The sequence below is a fragment of the Camelina sativa genome, chromosome 4, assembly GCF_030686135.1.
Source record: "Camelina sativa cultivar CO46 ecotype springtype chromosome 4, ASM3068613v1".
In the NCBI taxonomy this organism is placed as follows: Eukaryota; Viridiplantae; Streptophyta; class Magnoliopsida; order Brassicales; family Brassicaceae; genus Camelina; species Camelina sativa.
In genome coordinates, this window is record NC_141883.1 from 6,025,008 (window position 1) to 6,045,143 (window position 20,136).

General features: G+C 39.2%; 3 protein-coding genes and 2 pseudogenes across 4 annotated transcripts; 3 read left to right on the forward strand and 2 right to left on the reverse strand.

The window, feature by feature from the left end:
* The first annotated feature begins 3,504 nt into the window (after positions 1-3,504).
* Positions 3,505-9,231, forward strand: LOC104779953 (transcription factor GTE8). 2 transcript variants are annotated; one of them, XM_087509969.1, is made up of 11 exons: positions 3,505-4,107; positions 4,456-5,762; positions 5,838-5,880; positions 5,990-6,052; positions 6,575-6,645; positions 6,723-6,789; positions 7,057-7,137; positions 7,228-7,337; positions 7,826-7,895; positions 8,000-8,142; positions 8,329-9,231. In XM_087509969.1, exons 2-11 carry the CDS (start codon positions 4,530-4,532, stop codon positions 8,887-8,889), a joined length of 2,442 nt encoding a protein of 813 aa, XP_087366095.1. In that variant the 5' UTR covers positions 3,505-4,107; positions 4,456-4,529; the 3' UTR covers positions 8,890-9,231. The 2 variants fall into 2 exon arrangements, with proteins under 2 accessions (XP_087366095.1, XP_010502693.1); XM_010504391.3 differs by having other exon boundaries at positions 3,523-3,970.
* Positions 9,232-9,416: 185 nt separating this feature from the next.
* Positions 9,417-10,552, forward strand: LOC104779954 (TLC domain-containing protein At5g14285). The gene has a single exon (XM_010504392.3). It carries the CDS (start codon positions 9,732-9,734, stop codon positions 10,479-10,481), a length of 750 nt encoding a protein of 249 aa, XP_010502694.1. The 5' UTR covers positions 9,417-9,731; the 3' UTR covers positions 10,482-10,552.
* A 2,333-nt stretch (positions 10,553-12,885) lies between these two features.
* Positions 12,886-13,410, reverse strand: LOC147945473 (uncharacterized; annotated as a pseudogene).
* A 503-nt stretch (positions 13,411-13,913) lies between these two features.
* LOC147945474 (uncharacterized) lies at positions 13,914-18,781 on the forward strand. Its single transcript, XM_087509962.1, has one exon. It carries the CDS (start codon positions 13,914-13,916, stop codon positions 15,051-15,053), a length of 1,140 nt encoding a protein of 379 aa, XP_087366088.1. The 3' UTR covers positions 15,054-18,781.
* Positions 18,782-19,493: 712 nt separating this feature from the next.
* Positions 19,494-20,058, reverse strand: LOC104783603 (NAC domain-containing protein 37-like; annotated as a pseudogene).
* Positions 20,059-20,136: the final 78 nt, after the last annotated feature.

Sequence of the window (20,136 nt, forward strand, 5' to 3'; positions counted from 1 at the left end):
GAAGCACTTGGATAGTAGTTGAAGGTTTCCAGATAATTATGATCCTTCCATCGTCATTAGTATCATGGTTGGAGGTAAACTGCCAGCCAGGGCAAACTTTTTGCATAACTTGATTCAAATTTGGTTCTTTTATGTGTGTTTCCAAAATAGCACCCACAACTGGCTGATTAGTATAGAGCCATTGTACAAAAGGTCGATGCTTATCCGGGTCATTTAGGCCGCGGACATTCCAAAAAGATATATGGGGACTCATTGGGGTTTGGATTGAGCCTTTTTCTGGGTAAAAAGAGGACTCTAACCAAAAGTAGAAGAAGAAACATTAGAATTAATGGGTGAAGGTATAAACAGGGGTTGAGAGGTTATTACTGAGTAGGAGTTTGGATCTGGATTTTCAGGTATACAAGGAGGATTTTTGGTAGGTGAGAGGGACTTTGGAGGGTTAGTGTTGGTGTATGGTGGCTCAGAGGGGATAAAAGGGTTAAACGAAGTGGGGGTTGTTTTCAGGCCATCATATTTATTGGTTAAAGATAAGGCAAACGAATTGTCTGAGACCACAATAGGACGAGACACAAACTCTGCTTTCAGAGCCAGAACACAATCCACCTGAACATCCACTGGAGAGTCAGCAGCAATTGGAGACTCAGAGGTAATAACCGACTGATTAGTTTCTTTATATGGAGTAGCATCAATAACCATATGCTCCTCTAATTGAGATGTCTTAGTAGGTGACACAGGAGCTGGCTCAGTGGTAGGCTCCTCTATTTGGGATGTCTCAGTAGGTGACACAGGAGCTGGCTTAGTGGTAGGTACTGGAGCAACATGAGTTGACTTTATATGTGACGCAGGAGTTGACTCAAAAGGTAAATTAGTAGTCACATGAGTTTCAGGAACAGTTTGAGCAACATGATCAGTTTGAGCGGCTGGAGCAGTGTGCTTGAGATGATTACTATTAGGAACATGGTTTCTCTTTGCTTTAGCAGTAACAGGGGTCCAACGGTTAGCCGCTGTTGGACAATTTCTCATAAAATGACCAACTTCTTTACAGAGATAACATGTATGAGGGACAACCTGCGCACCAGAAGAGTTTGTGGGTGCAGTAGGTGGAGAAGGCGCTGCAGGAGGTGGAGCTAGCAAACAGTTCCTTAGAATATGACCCACTTCCTTACAGTGGGAGCAAATCGGAGGCACCCAAGGGTATTCAACCTTCACAGTGAAGAGTGATCCATCTGTCCTTAGAACTTCAAGAACTGGGGGCAGTGGCTTAGTAGAATCAACCTCCACCTTTACATGAGCAGTACTTATACTGGTAAGATTAATGGTCCAGTCATCTGTTTCTTTTGGTTCACTAATGAGTCCAGCAATGTGACTAAGTCCTTGTTGGTGGATGAGGTCAAAAGGAACATCTTTTAGGTGGGCCCAGAGTGGGATGCGCTGTAGAGAAGGAGAAGATTCGTCGAAAGAGGTAGACCACTGGGACACATGAAACATAGTAGTCTCCACATACCATATTCTCTTTTCTAGAACTTTCTGTCTAATGTAATTATTTGGCAGTCTAACAAGAATAGAGTTTCCTGCTGGGGAGAGATGTATTTCCAGGTGTTTACCTTTACCCCACATGTAGTTTAGGACACTCTGAGTAAGGTGGTAGGGCAGTATCCGACCAAAGAATTTGCAGATGATAAAGTCTTTATGAAGTTCGGCTCCTTTCTGGAAAACTTCATCAGGAATTTCAACTCTTGGGACCCCTGATGGAGAGTAAGAGACAGGGGATAACCTTTTCAAGGATTTATGTACAGATGGTTTTACTTTTGAGGCATATGAAATTGGATCAGTAGCAGTTTTAGGAGGTAACGGGACATTTAGAGAAGTGGGAGGATAATGGGAGGGGAGAGGGGGAGAAGTTTTAGAGATGACAACATAACTTGGTTTAGCATTTTGAGTAGGAGAGTTGGAGGAAATAGGTAACTGAGAGGGAGTAGTCCCAAGAATGCCATGAAAAGATTGAGAAGAAGGAGAAAGAACAGTAGTAGAAGAAGGATTCAAGTTTTTTGTAGCTACTGTAGCATTTTCAGATCCAGAAGGAAGAGAACCAGATCTGGGATTCAAAGATAATTTTGATGAGGAGACCAAGTAAGAAGTCAAGAGCTGAGTCGTAGAGACAACCTCAGGAAGGGGTTGGGGAGGAAGTGTAGAAGGAGAAGTAACTTCTACATGACAAGGAACAATAGTAATTTGAGTTCTGTGAAAGTTTTTTTGTTTACGAGGAAACAGAAGACCTGAAGCAAGAGAAGGAAAGTCAGAAGGAGATGAGGGGTCAGGGGGATCTGGAGGAAGAGGCGGAGGGCGGTTGAGACTACCAGCCGTAGCCGGAGGGTTGAGAGGGGAGACGAGAGAGTTAGGGAACCAGGAGTTCGCCATTCGTTTTTTTTCGGATGAATAATTTCTCGGATGAATAATCTCCACAAAATTTCTCGGATGAATAATTTAATATTAAAACATTGTTGTCCTCCGAACAAGAAAATCAATAAAAACGGCACACACTTCAGAAGAATACAGATGTCGTTTTACGTTTCAACTACAGACTCCATGTCGTTTTTCATTTAGCTAGTGAAGTCACTCACCCATAAAACAGCCAAAGCATTTGCTTCAGTACGCAGGCCCGGTCCACCCATAAAACAGCCAAAGCATTTGCTTTAGGCCACACTATATAGCAATAATTTTAAGGCTACATCTTCAAGAGATGAAGTAGGTCAGCTGGCAATGTTTCTTTTAATCAAGTAGTTTGTATTCAGTTCGAGTCTACTGAGCAGTTTTTATATTACGTTTTTTTCTTTTCCCTTTATAGTTTTTTTCCCGTTCGTTTACATGTTTCTGTTTTTTTTTTTGTAGGAGTTGTCGATTTTTTTTAATTATTTTTGTTTGTTTCCTGTTTTTAACAAGAAAATCTCTAAATATTAGATTTAAATTCTACTAAATGTTAAAATATTTAACTTCTTCAAACAAAACTAAAAATTTAAAAAACCTATATACAGATCATTGCTGCTGCTGAGTAATGGGTAAGCTTTTGTTTTTTCTCCTCCCTAATTTTAAACCTTATTTTATTATAATGTTATACTATCATCTGTTTTGGATTATTATCAATCAAAGGTTATGATTTTAAAATAATGAATGTTTTTGGGAATTAAGGATTGCAAAAGTCTAGTTCTGTATATACCAATAACTTTTTACTTTTTTTTTATAATAGTAATGTAGTGATTTTTTTTGTTTTATTAAAGTTTACATAAAAATATGCTTTAGTCCATCAAAATTGAAGAACCCGCTCTGCCAGTACGTCTTCTAGAAATGTAACCAGTCAAACAACTACAAACACTACCAGTAATAAAAAGTCAATGATCACTGTCCAAATAACGTCACACGTTAGTTTTCCCACCTGTTTAAAAATATTGCCACGTAGGACACGTAAAGGAAACGCACGTTAAGTAAAGTCGTTAAATCCGCGCAGGCAAGATCACATTAACCTTTAGATATGGATCTGGCGGCTAGTCCTTCAATCAATATGAACCGTCCGATCTGAAAATTAGAGGTAGGCTTTTGTCGGTGAAGTATATATTTTTAAAAACATAAAATTAATGTAAGAAACTATTTTTTTTTTCCTCTCTCTCTTTCTCTGAGTCTTCTTCGACTTCGTTTTTGTCTCCAGCTTCTTCTTTTTTATTTTTGTTTTATCACGGTAAAGCTCTGATCTTTTAAGGGTTGTCGTCGATTTGGTGGTCACGAGAGATTCAGGTTTGGATTCTAGTCAATTTCCAGATTCAAGGGTTTTTGGTTGTTCAATCCTTCTACTTTGTGCCGTGTTTGTGGATATGGTTCACGGATCTTAGGAGATTCCGAAATTGGGGGCGATTTTTATTCTAGGGTTTCGGTGAAATCTTCTGGGAGAATTCTTCTCTAGATCATCTCTTCTTCTCTGGTGAGTCGCGTCTGTGGTTGAGATTTTCAAAGCTCCGTGTTGTCTGATTTGAAAGTTAATTTCTGTGGGAGGAGGTTTGAGATTTGGTTTGTGAAGAAACCTGTGAGAGGAGGTAACAGCTGTAGGAGATGCAAATGGTAAAATTCGATCTTTTTTAAATTTGTGGGGGTTTTCTCAATTCGAATGATTAGGTTTCAATTGAATTTGGTATCAGGCTAGGGTTTCGAGTTTTGGAATCCAAAAACTAGATAAATTGAAATTTGGAATGGCAAAGGTTTAATTTTTACGGTTATATTTCAGGTTTTTTTGAGATTCCAACGTTCTTATTTCACTTTGATTAGATCTGGCTTGTTGTGTTATAACAAGCTTTTTTGCCCCTGTCGAAATTTTGCGAAAATGTTGCAACTAAAAGGAACAGTCTTTGTGGTTTAGAGCGTTGAAATATTAGTTTCTGTGGATTAAGTTATTAGATATGTATGATGCAGGTCTCTTGTAAATGAGCTGTAGAAGCTGCTGAGGATTTGATTATATATATCTGTGTAATTTCTTTGCCAAAACGATGGTTGAAAGTGCTGCGTTCCCGGGCGGGTATTATCGGAATACTTTTGAAGCGCCTAATGAATCAGAGGGCTCTGGGAGTTCTGCACAGATTGATACTGAGGTCACTGCATCTGAGAATTCTACTACTCCTGCACGGAAGTGTATTATGTTGAACTCTAATGATGACGTTCCTTATGGTGTCCAGAGACAAGTCATTTCTCTGTATAATATGACACAGTCTGAGAGGAGGGATTTGATATATCGGCTCAAAATGGAGCTGGAGCAGACAAAGATAGTTCTTAGAAATGCTGAGTTGCAGAGAATGAACTCAGTTGCTTTGTCGTCTACTAGTGATAGGGTGGGTTTTAGCTCTGCTCATAAGCTATCATCTCGAGTCAGCAATACGAAGAAGCCATCTGATTTTGCAATGGGATCGGGAAAGAAAGTTCGGCATCAGACTGGGACTTCTCGTGGATGGAATCGTGGTACCTCTGGGAAGTTTGAGTCTTCGAAAGAGCCTATGACTAGCACTCCTAACATTACACTGATGAAGCAATGTGACACGCTGCTGAAAAAGCTGTGGTCCCATCCGCATTCTTGGGTTTTTCAGGCGCCAGTTGATGTAGTGAAACTGAACATACCTGACTATCTCACCATCATCAAACATCCCATGGACTTAGGGACAGTGAAGAAGAACTTAGCCTCTGGTGTATATTCAAGCCCACATGAGTTTGCTGCTGATGTGAGGCTTACATTTACCAATGCAATGACATATAACCCTCCAGGACATGATGTTCACATTATGGGGGATATACTTAGTAAATTATTTGAAGCGCGGTGGAAAACTATCGAAAAAAAATTACCAGCGTGTAGCATGCAAACGGTGCCTGCAATATCAGTGGAGCTCAATGACGAAGGGAAATCTGCTATATCTGTCCCTCCAACGAAGAAGAGAAAGATGGCTTCACCTATTAGAGAGAGTGTTCCAGAACCCGTGAAGCCACTTATGTCAGCAGAGGAGAGAAATAGATTGGGCAGACAACTCGAATCACTACTCGACGAACTTCCTGCACATATAATTGACTTTTTGAAGAAGCACAGTTCGAATGGAGGAGAAATTGCAGAAGATGAAATTGAGATAGACATTGATGTCCTCAGTGATGAAGTACTGGTCACTCTTCAAAACCTTCTAGATGAATATATACAAAATAAAGAAGCAAAACAGGCGAATGTTGAACCATGTGAAATAGAGGTAATCATCTCACCTGCTGGATTATATTTTAGTACATTTTTTTTACTGAGGCAAAGCGGATTTCTTTTGTTGCAGCTTATCAATGGATCAGGACCGAGCACTTCATCTCTGCAACGAGGTGAAAATCAAATTCTGTTTGCAAATTGTGTTCCGGGATTATAATGGTCAGTGGTCTCAGTGTTCACCAATTGTCTTACTCTTGCTCTGCTTCTGTGTTCCTTTTCTAGGAAATGAATTGGCTGATGAGTATGTCGGTGGTAATGAACCTCCTATCTCAAGGAGCTCCAGTGGTTAGTTGCAACCCATTATTATTCGTCAACTCCTTAAACATTTTCTTGTCGTAGGTCTCTTTGAATGTTATAATATGTCACTAACTCATGTAGTCATGTATATATCAGAAGCTTATATATTTATATATTCCAGCCTATGTTCATAGTATGATATTGGTATCGTTTTTTGTATTGTTACCATATGATTATTTGTTTGGGCAAATGTTTTTCCTGTCTGTTGAATTTTATAATTTAGTTAGATCTTATCAAATTCTATGGTGGTTGTGGAGTTCGTCAAAATTTCATTTGTTGATGTAATAATTATTGAAAGTTTGTTAAATTTGATACCTGCGATTTCATGGAGGGAACCTCTTTCTGGTATCATGAAGAACAGTAGGATAAAAGTCTACAGCTTAGCTTTTTATTTTATTTTGATCAAATAATGTACAGCTTAGCTAATAAATCTAATGTTTAGTAGGTTTATGTAGCATCATGTTATTGTAAAAGATTCTGTGTGTTACTGGATAGAGTGTTGCTTTTCAGATTCGGAGTCTGGTAGCTCGGGAGATCTATCTGATGATGCTAAACCCATGGTTCAAGATGATTCTGCCAAGGTATTAATCTATAATGTCAGCTTTTTGAGGCATGTAATTTCCTATGAATCTAAAACATGCAGTTGGTAACTTTTCAGATGCCTGAAACTGCAAATTCTGAGGCGCAAAGAGATGAAAATACAAGAATTGAGTTTGAAGGAAGTCGTGAGTACTCATCTCCTTTAAATTCTTATTATGTTCGTAACATTATTCATATGATTGTAGTTTTACTTCTCCACCCTACTTCCTCTGTACTACTCTCTGTTTCCTGGAGAGGTTTATCCAAAATTTACTCTGTTGTAATATCTGTAGTTAGTCACAATAGGGAAATGTGAATAGACATTGGTTATCGCTGTTGGATACAAAATTATGTTGAAGAATTTTCTTAAAAATACATATTTACAGTTTGTATCGCTGGTGTATTCATTACAGAATCTACTGGTGCGCTGGAGCAGATGGATATTTGTTCTCAGCAGAAGCCTAGTACTGATGAATCAGATGGCCAACATGAGGGTGAGATGTAGAGAGAAGGAGTTACCCTATTTCTCAATTTGAGCCATGAAGTGAGTAATCTCACACTTTTGTCAACTTTTAACACTTCAGGAAATATGTTAGAGACTCCAGCTTCATCTGAGAAGCGCTATAGAGCTGCGCTGTTGAAGAACCGGTTTGCAGATATCATTCTAAAAGCACGCGAGAAACCACTTTCACAGGTCTGTAATTATCCTCAATTTAGCCTATCTTTATCAGTCTTTAAGTGGCGAGTGGATTATGCTTCTGGCGAGAACTCTTGGTAAAATTGTTTGGCGCACTGGTTTAACAACGATAGTTTAGGAAGAATAGAAATAACGTTTGGGTTTTATATTTTGTAGCAGGGTATTTGGATTTAGTCTAAACAGTCATAGAAACGTAGAAATGTATTAGAATTGTTTTATTTTAGTTTGTTTAAAGCAAAAAGTATTATTGTTTTACCGAGGATTTACTTTTTCTGAACTTCTATAAACTGAAAGAGCATAATAGTAGTAGAACGGACCTAGATATTAATTAGCGTACTAGTAGAACACACAATAGAGACTACCGCATTTGCATTAGCTGATCCTGAGTTAAATGCGTGGATCACATATTCTACAGTATCCTCAAAGCAGTCCTCTTGATCCTTTGGGAATTAATTTGGTTTGAATTTGATATTTCTTGAGAGCAGAATGGTATTAAGGGTGATCCAGAAAGGCTGCGCAAAGAAAGAGAAGAACTCGAACTGCAAAAGAAGAAAGGTTGTTTATATATTAACAACCCAATTTGTTAACTTTTTGTTGTTTCTATGGATCCTTCTTACACTAGTTTATTTATTTTACTTATAATCTTCTTTTGTTGTCAGAGAAAGCACGGCTACAAGCTGAAGCAAAGGCTGCTGAAGATGCTCGTCGCCAAGCTGAAGCAGAGGCCGCTGCAGAAGCTGCTGCTGAGGCTAAGCGCAAGAGAGAACTCGAAAGAGAAGCCGCTCGCCAAGCTTTATTGAAGGTAATTAGGAAACACATGACTTACATTAGAGGATCACGAACCCTAAAAACACTCAAATAAGTATAATCATGTTTAAAATATGAAGCACGTTTACTGATGAATGTGTTCCACCAATGTAAGTTACTAAGATCCACATGATGGAGATTTCTTATATATTTTTTATTTATGTCGTTGACTTCCCTGCAGATGGAGAAAACTGTAGAGATCAATGAGAACTCGCGGTTTCTCGAGGACCTAGAGATGCTGAGTTCGAGTGCACCTGAGCAATTAACAAGCTCAGCTGATGAAACAAGCCCAGAGAGACCTTTAGATGCACTTGAAAGTTTCAACCTCAGAGGAAGTAACCCACTTGAGCAACTCGGACTGTACATGAAACAAGATGATGATGAAGAAGAACCTGAGGCTCGCGCGACGGTTCCAAAACCAGATGAAACCAGTCCCGAGAGACCTTTAGACGCACTTGGAAGTTTGAACCTCAGAGGAAATAACCCTCTTCAGCAACTCGGACTGTACATGAAGCAAGACGATGATGAAGAAGAACCCGAGGCTCCTGTGGTTCCAAAACCAGATGAAACCAGTCCCGAGAGACCTTTAGACGCACTTGGAAGTTTCAACCTGAAAGAAAGTAACCCCCTTGAGAAACTCGGACTGTACATGAAGCAAGATGATGATGTAGAAGAACCCGAGGCTCAGGCTCCCGCTGTTCCAAAACTAGCCAACGACGTGGAAGAAGGTGAAATCGATTAACGAAAAGAAGAAGTGTATATAATATATACATGTATTATATAAAAGTACAATAGCCAGGGCAGGTACACGTATGTGTGAACACACGCAGACAAAACATGAAGGTCTTAGCCCTCCATGGATAGCCTATCCAGGATAGGATCTCTCTTAACTCAGTATGGTGTTTAAATGATGTAAAACCGCTTAGAAGCTTTTTGCCACGAGACTTCTTTTCGAAGTCCTTAGTCAGTGTATGATTATAAAAAGGAAAAAAAAAAAGAGATAAAAAAAAAACAAAAAAAAAGAGTCAAAGACCATTATTGTTTGTTTGTGTAAGAATCTAATCTTTACGTTTGTTCTTGACAATGATTCTCTGTACATTTTGTCATCTCTATCCGATTCGGACAACAATCTATCAATGGATACTTGAATGACATCATGTTTTTGTTATTTGATGATATATTAGGGTGACAACAGAACTGAGACAACTATACGGAACGAACATAATAAAAATAAATGTTACTATAGAAACAGAACAAGTGTTGCCAGAATAAAAAGTTTGAATATACTGAATTCTATTTAAAAGTGAATACACTTCTTAAAAACCTGAAAAAAAGAACACAAAACATAAGAAAATGAAATTAGTAAAAAATGTCACACAGCCTTCTAAAGATTAAACATATCATTTAGAAAACGGCGTAGTTTTTAGGTGTTCCCCTCACCAAACCCTTTTCCCCGATTATCTAAACAAACCTCAACCATCTCCATCGTGTCATCATCTTCATCTCTCTCTCTATATATATACTATATATAATATAAATATATGTATCGACGTCTTCAAAAAGCTTCAACTTATTTTATCACTAATGGAACCAATCACGTTCACCAGAGATCTTCCATTGTTCTTCTCAATCTTCATCTTCGTTTATCTTCTCGGTTACTTATTCATTTTCAAAAACTGGACTCCAGAGTCTCGTCCTCTCGCTTCCAGCTGTTTAATCTCCCTCCTCCACGGCGTCTCCGCCGTATTACTCGCGGGAAACGCCTTGTTTTCCGATCCTAACCGCGGTTTCTCCTCCGCCAACACCGATTCTCAAAACTCCGTTCTCGATTTCAGCTCCGCTTATTTCCTCGCCGATCTCCTCCACCTCGCCGTGTTCCCGTCCCCCGCCGGCGGAGACTCGCTCTTCGCCGCTCACCATGCCGCCGTGCTCTTCGTTTTCCTCACCTGCCGTTATTTGGTCGCCCACGGCGCGTGCGCTCTCCTCGCGCTACTCGTCGTCGCCGAGGCCACGAGTGCGTGCCAGAACACGTGGACGCTCGCGGATGCGCGTGGTCCAGACGCGCAACTCGCGGTGCGTTTGCGCCGTTTCGTGACGCTGCCGTTTTACGCGTCGTACAGCGTCTGCAGGTGCGTCCTGGCGCCGCTGCTTATTGTTAAGATGACGTGGTTTTACGTCAGCGGAGGCGCTGATGACGTCATACCAAGATGGGTCTGGGTCTCGTGGACCGTCGTTATTGTCGTTGCCGCTACCGTTAGTGTCCTTTGGATTTGGAATTTATGGGTACTTTATTTTCAGGAAAGATATTCCAAATTTACCAAAAAAGTTATATAAAAATTCATAGAATTTTAGATTTGTTATCTAATTGAACCTAAAATAATATCACCGTATCAAATTGTGTTCAATCTTTTTATATTTATTACTTAATTTAAAGCGTGAATTTTCAAAAAAAAAAAAAAGCGTGAATTTTCAAAATTCGAAACAAATTTATAAAAAAAATATATTCAAAATAATTAACGATAGTCAAAGGTTTATATATCTACTTACGATTTTTCAAAGTAATACTTTGAATTATTATTGAGTTTGTCCTAAGTTGAGACGAAAGTTATTATAAGAAAGAATGTCACAACCACCAAGTCTAAAGCATAGAAAACTTGGGGATGACTATATATCAAATATCTATAAATATATATGGTTAAACTATATAAGAAGATGTCCTAACTTTGTTTAAAGTGTGGGTGGCTAAGACAAGACATAGTCATACAATTTTGTTTCTTTATTAATACAACAACTAATTAAGGTCTACTAAATTATTAACAGTTTTAATAACCTAAAAAATAAATTTAGTACTACAAATTACAATCCCGATCAGTCACTATATATATTAATGATATAGAGATCATTGCCTCGGACAATTATAAAGGCTCTGACTAGAAACACTTAAATGTCTTTTTTTGAATCGAAATGCTCAATTGGTTACCAATCATCAAGACGGTTGGAGAAAGTGTTTGGAATAAACGGTTAGAGTCAATAGAAAAAATGGATAGCTGTAGCTGATTTTGAACGGTTGAGAAAGTGTTTTTCAACCACAAAAAAATATGAGCGTTTGGCAACTTCAGTTGCAAACAAAGTGATTAAATATATTTGTTTTCTTTTTGCATTAAAAATTTGTTCAAAATGACAAGTTTGTAAAAAAAAATAGAAAGATGATAACGTGTTTGTAATAATGCACACATATAAATTATATCTCAATGGATTTTAAAATTGACCCAACAAGCTTTATGATTTATTAGTAGTTTTGGTTTTAACAATTTTTATTTGTTTTACAAAAAAAGAAGAAAAAAAACAGAATTTCCTTTAATGACATATTGACTTGTAAGAACTTATAATTAGCCTAATGGTGAGACTAAATGACAATTATTTGTTTAAATGTTTTAGATAATTATCACAACCACTAAAAATTATGATTTTATAATTTATTGGTTTATTAATTTTCATGTTATAAAATATAATGCCTTTGTTGACAAAAAAAAATATATAATGTCTTCTTCCATATTTTTACTATATAAATAAATTAGTTTTTAATTATTTATAATTTAATATTATTTCAATAATCAATAGCTATAATTCTACCAATCAAGCTAAATAATCAACCGCTCTCTTTTATTACACCATTGTTTCTATCTACTATCTTTAACTGTTAACTTATTAACCGCTATCTTTACAACCACCCGTAATTTTTTAACTGTCTATTTAAACGTGGTCACCAACAGACCCAAAGTCTAAAGTACAAAGTGTCCATGACATCCACAACATATGTACGAACCAATCCATGGTCCACATTATTGGGTTTTGTAATATTGTAATGTACGCTTCAAATTAAGACTTGAATTGGAATTTATTCCCTCTTTAAGTTTATTAAAACCTCTCTAATGTATATTTAAGTTTTGCCTTTCTTCATTTGGATTGAAAATATAGTTTAAAAGCAATCTAAATAAGTGAGGAAGTAAGATAAGGGTAAAATTTAAACAACCGCACAAGAGAAGCATGCTTAAAGATTACAGATCATCTAGATAAGATCATGGATAATTGAATGAAGCCAAATAACAAACAAGTCTTCAATAACATTGTAGAAAACGTATATATAGATGTAGTTTTGACTTGTAAACAAGCTTTAAGCTCTGACGGGGCTATAAATATATTCTGAGTGACCATAGGACTGTTTTTTTTTTTATCAATTTTGAAAATGATTCAAAACTTGTTTTTTTTTTGGTTGTAATTTACTAGTAAAATCTGTAGTCTTAGCTTGAATAAAACCAATTTGTTAGGTTTGTCTTTGAGTGTTTAACCTTAATATTTCCAGATTTGACTCTTTAACGGGGTTGATTCCTTTGTTGTGCTCTGTTTTATCTTTTTGCAGGTTTTATGTTTTAAGTAAATAACATTCAGACCAAGAGATAGACATGATGATACATAAGCATTTATATAAACCCAACCCAACATCATAAAGCAACAAAAACAAAAAACCACACAAGTGGGGATCCCATCCTATGACACTCACTATAAGATAGTTTAACACAACCTAAATGTATTGGCGATACAAACTTGACAACAATCTTTCCTAATTTGGAAATATGTAAGTGAGATGTCAAAGGGCTTTAATTTCCACCACCACCACTATCTATACAAAAATACCTGAGTAGATCTTGTAGAACAATTAAAGACAGTTCATAAGAATCTAATTAGGTGCAGGAGGAGGTGAGGGTCCTGGGGGAAGAACATTTTCGTCATCTTGCTCTCTAAGAAGATCCAAAATCTCTGCAGGGTTATCAACACTTTCTTCGTCTAAGGATTCGGGTTCAGATTCGATTATGAGCGGCAAATAATTAAATTCAGGTTTAATCTTCTTGCCCAAGATATGGTAAAAACCCCAAACAGAATCTGAAACTGTTCGTGGGAGGCTAATATTATCCAAGAACCAATCATATTCTCCTCCTTCTTCTTTCTCAATAATGAGAGTAAACAGACGTCTGGTAGCAACAATCAGTCTCTGATTCCTCAAATCTAATACATTGGTTTCTTCTCCCGTTGGTGTCCAGAGGTTACTACTAGTATTAGTAACTTGGGGGTTACATTTTTTTCAGAAATAATACCAATGCTCTTCTCTTGGATAGCCTGGCAAATCACGAGGATGTCTCGAAAAGATATCATGACAATCTCCCGGTACCCTACGAGCTGCTATGGTCTGTCCAAGAGAAGAGCATTGGTATGAAGAAACCGCGTATCATATAGGCAAAGGTCTGTATATGATAGGATTCATCAAGCCTACTATCACAAAGGAAGGAGGCCACGTCAGCAGGTCGAGGAAGTAGCCGTTGGGAAGTAAGTCAAATGAAGATGTTGACTAAGAGAAATAAAGGAAGACTCGGGATGGAAGAGAGGGTTTGCGGTTGGAGAGTTGTTTGAATAAAAGAACGTTGTATCTCCTTTTCAATTCATTATGCTGTTTTTAGTGAGAGAAACTTGTGATAGCTGAATCTAGCGATGTGTTAGAGAGAGAGTGTTTGTGAGAGATCTATGTTAATCTGAGAGTTCCGATATTGAGACTACAAACTCTGTATCTCTTTATTCATTCTAGTTCAAACAATATTATTCAGATATCTTAAATCTATCATTGGTGCGTGAAACTGAGATTGAAGCTTTAGTGCGATAGCGGAATTTGAGTATTCAGAGGAACTCGATGATGCGAGCTATCACGAGGATCCAATGGAGACTAAATTGAAATTTATATGCGGCGGTTACAAGCGGTTGGTTCAATCGAAGGTGGAACACAAAGATAAGCTGACTTCTCTTTATTCGACGATGCAAGCGGTGTTGAAGATGTTGTCGCGACTCGAGAATCACCTGGAGAAACGACCGGAGCAACCGGAATCTTCTAATCCTTCTCCACAAGTATCGTATTCTTCAGATCTACGCTCGCGTGGTGGTGATTTTGGGAATCTTCCTTTAGAGAATCGTTCTAGCTTACTAAGGAAGATAGAGATGCCAGTTTTTGACGGATCTCATGCTTATGAGTGGTTTTCGAAAGTAGAACGGTTCTTTCGTATTGGTCGATACACAGATGCTGATAAATTGGATTTGGTAGATTTTAGCCTTGAAGGTGATGTGTTGAAATGGTTTAACTGTGAGATGACTCGCCGTGAGTTTCGCTCTTGGGATGAGTTTTGTCAGCGGTTATTCTTGCGATTCGGTGAAGCTATTGAGGATGATCCGAGAAATCGACTCTTTGCTATCAAACAAACTGGGACTGTGGCAGCCTATGTGAGTGAATTTGAGGATTTGTCTGCACAGGTGCTTGGCTTGGATGATTCTCATCTTGAGAAGATTTTTTACAATGGTTTGAAGCAAGAAATGAAGGAGGTCATTAAAATGAAGGAACCTCGAGGGTTGGATTATCAGAAGGCTGCAATGTTGCGGATGGAGTTTAGTTCCTTTTGCCAATTATTGAGTGAGAAGAGCAACAAAACGGTGGGTGGATCCAGATCGTTTACTTCTCGACCAGTGAATATGTATATTCCTCCCCTTTCTGTGTTGTTACCTGCTAATACTGGTACAGTTATGGCGGCTCCAATACTACCAAAGCCGGTGGTGCAGCCTCGCCAACGCCATACAGCAGAGGAGCTTGATGCGATGCGTAGTAAAGGGATTTGTTTCCGCTGTAAAGGGAAATACTCAAGGGGACATGTTTGTCCATTGAAGGAGTTGCAGATTCTGACTGTGGTAGATGGTCTTGAGTTGGAGGTATTGGATGAGAACATTCATGAGACTGTCGAGTGTGTAGTGGTCCAAGAACCAACTTTGTGCTGCTTGTCTTTTAACTCGTTTATTGGCCGTCACTCTCCTTGAACTACTAAACTGGTGGGAATGATTGGTAAGTCTCGGGTGGTGATCTTGATTGATTCAGGTGCCTCTCACAACTTTATCACACCTGCAGTGGTGGCTAAATTGAAGTTGAAGGTATCAGAGGAACAAGACCTAGAGGTTGTATTGGGCAATGGAGCTTCGGTCCATGGTTATGGTGCTTGTAAGGCCGTCTCTTTTCAGGTGGCAGGTGTGGACTTTCAAACCGATTTCATTGCCTTGGATTTGGGTGGTGTTGATGTCATTTTGGGCGTGCAGTGGTTAGAGACTCTTGGTCCGTGTATGGTAGACTGGCTTAAGCAAGAATGGACTTTTACTTATAAGGGGAGGACAGTGACATTGTTGGGAGACACTTCTTTACACGTCCCTCCATTACACTTAAAGGCCTCTGTCCGTTCTCCTGCTGGTAATTGTCAGGTTGGTGGAGGTTTGTCCTCTTTGCAGTCTACTGTGGCTAGTGTGGAACAGCGTATTCCGGCTTCCATCATGGCGGTGTTGGAGTGTTTTGCTTCGGTCTTTGCAGTGCCTTCGGGTTTGCCGCCTGTGCGTGGTCAGGAACATGTGATTGTTCTAAAGCAAGGGATACATTCTATTACTGTTCGACCTTACATATATCCCCACACTACTAAGGAGATTATGGAACAAATGGTGGATGATATGTTAGGTGCGGGCATTATCCGTCCGAGTACAAGGCCGTTTTCAAGTCTTGTTTTGTTGGTTAAGATAAAGGATTCTTCTTGGAGGTTTTGTGTGGATTATAGAGCCTTGAATCGAGCTACTGTTCCAGATAAATTTCCTATTCCTGTTATCGATCAGCTCTTGGATGAATTACATGGTGCGGTCATCTACTCGAAGATTGATTTACGTTCTGGCTACCACCAGATTCGTATGAAGGAAGAGGACATTGCTAAGACTGCTTTTCGAACCTTGGAGGGCCATTATGAATTCTTAGTGATGCTCTTTGGGTTAACTAATGCTCCTGCTACGTTTCAAGCGTTGATGAACAAGTTTTTCAAGCAGTTTTTGAGGAAGTTTGTGTTGGTGTTTTTTGATGATATTTTGGTATACAGTGAGTCAGTGGAGGAACATGCTCAACATTTAACTATGTTGTTGCAGACCAATAGTTAACTATGTTCAACATGCTCCACATGCTCAACATTTAACTATGTCTCTCATCAATTGTTTGCTAACCGCAAGAAGTGTATGTTTGGTGTGACTCATGTGGAGTATTTAGGCCATATTATTTCAGCGGCAGGTGTTGCAACTGATGTAGTGAAGACGAAGGCTATGCTCACTTGGCCTACTCCGACAAATGTTAAACAGCTTCGTGGATTTCTTGGTTTAACTGGCTATTATCGCAAGTTTGTGCAAGGGTATGGCTCAATTACGAGACCACTTACGGAGTTGTTGAAGAAAGATCAGTTTCTCTGGTCCCCTGAAGCACAACAGGCCTTCGACCGGTTGAAACAAGCAATGGCTAAAGCTCCTGTTCTGGGGTTACCTGATTTCTCTAAACCAATCATCATTGAATCGGATGCTTCAGGTACTGGTGTCGGGGCTGTGTTATTGCAGGATAAGCGTCCTTTGGCTTCTTTTAGTCATGGACTGACTAGCCATGAGCAGTTAAAGCCGGCCTATGAGCGTGAATTATTGGCGATAGTTTTGGCTGTGTTGAAGTGGAAGCACTATCTGTTGGGACGCAGATTTATAGTTCATACTGATCAGCGGAGTCTGAAGTTTCTCTTGGAACAGAGAGGTGTTAATATGGAGTACCAGCGATGGTTAACGAAGTTGCTGGGGTATGACATGGAGATCGTATATAAACCTGGTATTGAGAATAAGGCTGCTGTTGGCCTTTCTCGTATTCCTCATTCGGTTTCTCATGTTTTACTTGCCTTGACTGTTCCATCGGTGTTGCAGTTACATGATTTGTATAATGAGATTGATCAGGATGAGGGGATCAAGGCTATCATTACTCAGTTGGGAGTGTCTGATACTAACAAGGGCCATTATTCATTTTTGAATGGCCGCCTCTGGTTCAAGAAGAGATTGGTAATTCCATGATCCTCCTCTTTTATCTCTCTTATTTTACATGAATATCATGACAGCAAGGTGGGTGGCCATGCGGGTATCCTTAAGACGTTGAACGGTATTCAGGCTTGTTTTCATTGGGAAGGTATGCAACGGGATGTTCAACGTTATGTTCAGTCGTGTAGGGTGTGTCAAACCCACAAGTATTCTACGTTGGCTCCTGCTGGATTGTTGCAGCCTTTTCCGGTGCCTACTGCAATTTGGGAGGATGTGTCTTTGGATTTCATTGAGGGTTTACCCACTTCAGGAGGTGTGAATGTGATCTTGGTGGTTGTTGATCGCTTGAGCAAAGCTGCTCATTTCTTGGGGCTTAAACACCCTTTTACCGCTTTGGATGTAGCTAACAAGTTTATAGAAGGAGTGGTTCGACTTCACGGTTTCCCTAAGACAATTGTCTCTGATCGCGATCGCATTTGCTTGGGGGAAGTTTGGACTGCCTTGTTTCGCGTTGCAGGGACTAAGCTCAAGTATAGCACGGCGTATCACCCTCAATCCGACGGTCAGACGGAGGTCTTAAACCGGTGTTTGGAGACTTATCTCCGCTGTTTCGCGTCGGCACATCCTAAGACTTGGCAGAAGTATGTGGCTTGGGCAGAGTATTCTTACAATACTTCTTTCCACTCTGCTATCAAGACCACTACTTTTAAGCTGGTGTATGGTCGGGATCCACCGCGGGTGTTGGCCTTTGAAGACGGTTCCACTGAGGATTGGGAGTTAGAAGTACAGCTCAGGGAACGTGATCTAATGCTTCAACGCATTCAAGCCAATCTGTTGCGAGCTCAGGAGATTATGAAGAAGCAGGCTGATAAGAAGAGACGTGATGTGGTTTTTGTAGTGGGAGATTGGGTATATTTGAAGTTACAACCATATCGTCAGCTGTCGGTGGTTCCCCGAAACTGTCAGAAGTTAGCGGCCAAGTTTTTTGGTCCGTTTGAGGTCTTGGAGTGTATTGGTGCTGTCGTTTATCGTATCAAACTACGTGACCATTGTAAGATTCACAATGTTTTTCATGTGTCTCAAATCAAGGCTGTCGTGGGGGATCACCATGTGATTCAGGACGAGGAACCGCCGGAGCATATTGTGGAGGAGATTGTCTTTCCTGAAACCATTGTGGAGGTTCGTTTTAATGAGACAAGGGAACATGAATTTCTGGTGAAGTGGCAGGGCAAGGAACTGGCGGATAACTCTTGGATGTCTTCAAAGACCTTTGTTCGTTTGTTTCCTTCCTTCAAGCTTGAGGACAAGCTTGTTCTCCGGAAGGGGAGTATTGATAGGATTCATCAAGCCTACTATCGCAAAGGAAGGAGGCCACGTCAGCTGGTCGCGGAAGTAGCCGTTGGGAAGGAAGTCAAATGAAGATGTTGACTAAGAGAAATAATGGAAGACTCGGGATGGAAGAGAGGGTTTGCGGTTGGAGAGTTGTTGTTTGAATAAAAAAACGTTGTATCTCCTTTTCACTTCATTATGCTGTTTTTAGTGAGAGAAACTTGTGAGAGCTGAATCTAGCGATGTGCTAGAGAGAGAGTGTTTGTGAGAGATCTATGTTAATCTGAGAGTTCCGATATTGAGACTACAAACTCTGTATCTCTTTATTCATTCTAGTTCAAACAGTATTATTCAGATATCTTCAATCTATCAATATATTATTGGATGCTCCATTATTCTCGACAACAAAAGAAAGATGAAAAGCTGGAAATTTGTGTGATTCAAACAAAGAAAAAAAGATTACGGACTTGAATCAGAATGGCTGAAACGAACTAGAATTCTAGAATAAAGACTTGTTTGTTATTTGACCGGATTGAATACAAAACTTGTTCTCTTGCGCTACTATTTATAGATTTCCTTGTTAATCATATCCTAGTATGAGAACAGGAGAAGTGAGAGGCTCGCCGTTTTACAATAAAACATAACCACTAGAAATATTATTTGGTTTTATTTTTTCTCCTATAACATTTAAAGACAGAATGATATATTTCCATAAGAATCTAATTAGGTGAAGGAGGAGGTGGAGGAAGAACACAAGGTAACTACATAAAAACACAACCCAACAGCTTCCAACATCATAAGCAACAAAAAAAACTAAAACAAAAAACCACACAAAAGTGGAGATCCCTATCCCATCCTACGACACTCATTATAAGATAGATTAACACACAAGGTAACTGTATTGGCGATACAAACTTGGAAAAAAAACCTGATTTGGAAGAATGTAAGTGAGATGTTAAAGGGCTTTCCACCACTAGCTATGCAAAAATATCTGAGTAGCTAGATATTGTTACTATACAACTCTCTTCTGTAACAGTTTCATAAGAATCTAATTAGGTAATTCAAAACCTAAGAAGATCTAAGAAGATCCAAAACCTCTGCTGCAGGGTTATGTATCAACACTTTCTTCATCTTCCGATTCGGATTCGTCGTACTCAGATTCGATCAAGGGCGGAAAATATTCAATTTCAGGTTCAATCTTCTTGCCCAAGATATGGCACAAAACCCAATCAGAATGTGAAACTGTTGGTGGGAGTCTAATTTCATCCAAGAACCAATCATACTCTTCTCCTTCTTGTTTCTCGAGGAGAGTAAAGCGACGCCTGGTAGCAACAACTAGTCTCCGATTCTTGGGATCTAACACATTGGTCTCTTCTCCGGTTGGTGTCCAGAGGTTACTACTAGTAACTTGGTTACGACGTCTTCTGCAGAAGTAATACCAATGCTCTTCTCTTGGATAGCCTGGCAACTCACGAAGGCGTCTTGAGAAGATATCGTGGCAATCTCCTGGCACCCTAGGAGCTTCTATGCTCTGTCCCAAAACTCTTTTCTTCAAAAAGATATTTGCCATCTCAAACTTCGTAGGACGAAACACGACTCCTATAGGCAAAGGTCTGTTTATTATTGGCTCCATTCTCTTCTCGGCAATGAAACAAAGATGAAACGGTGGAAACTGTGTGAATCAAAGAAACAAAGAAAAAACAAAAAGACT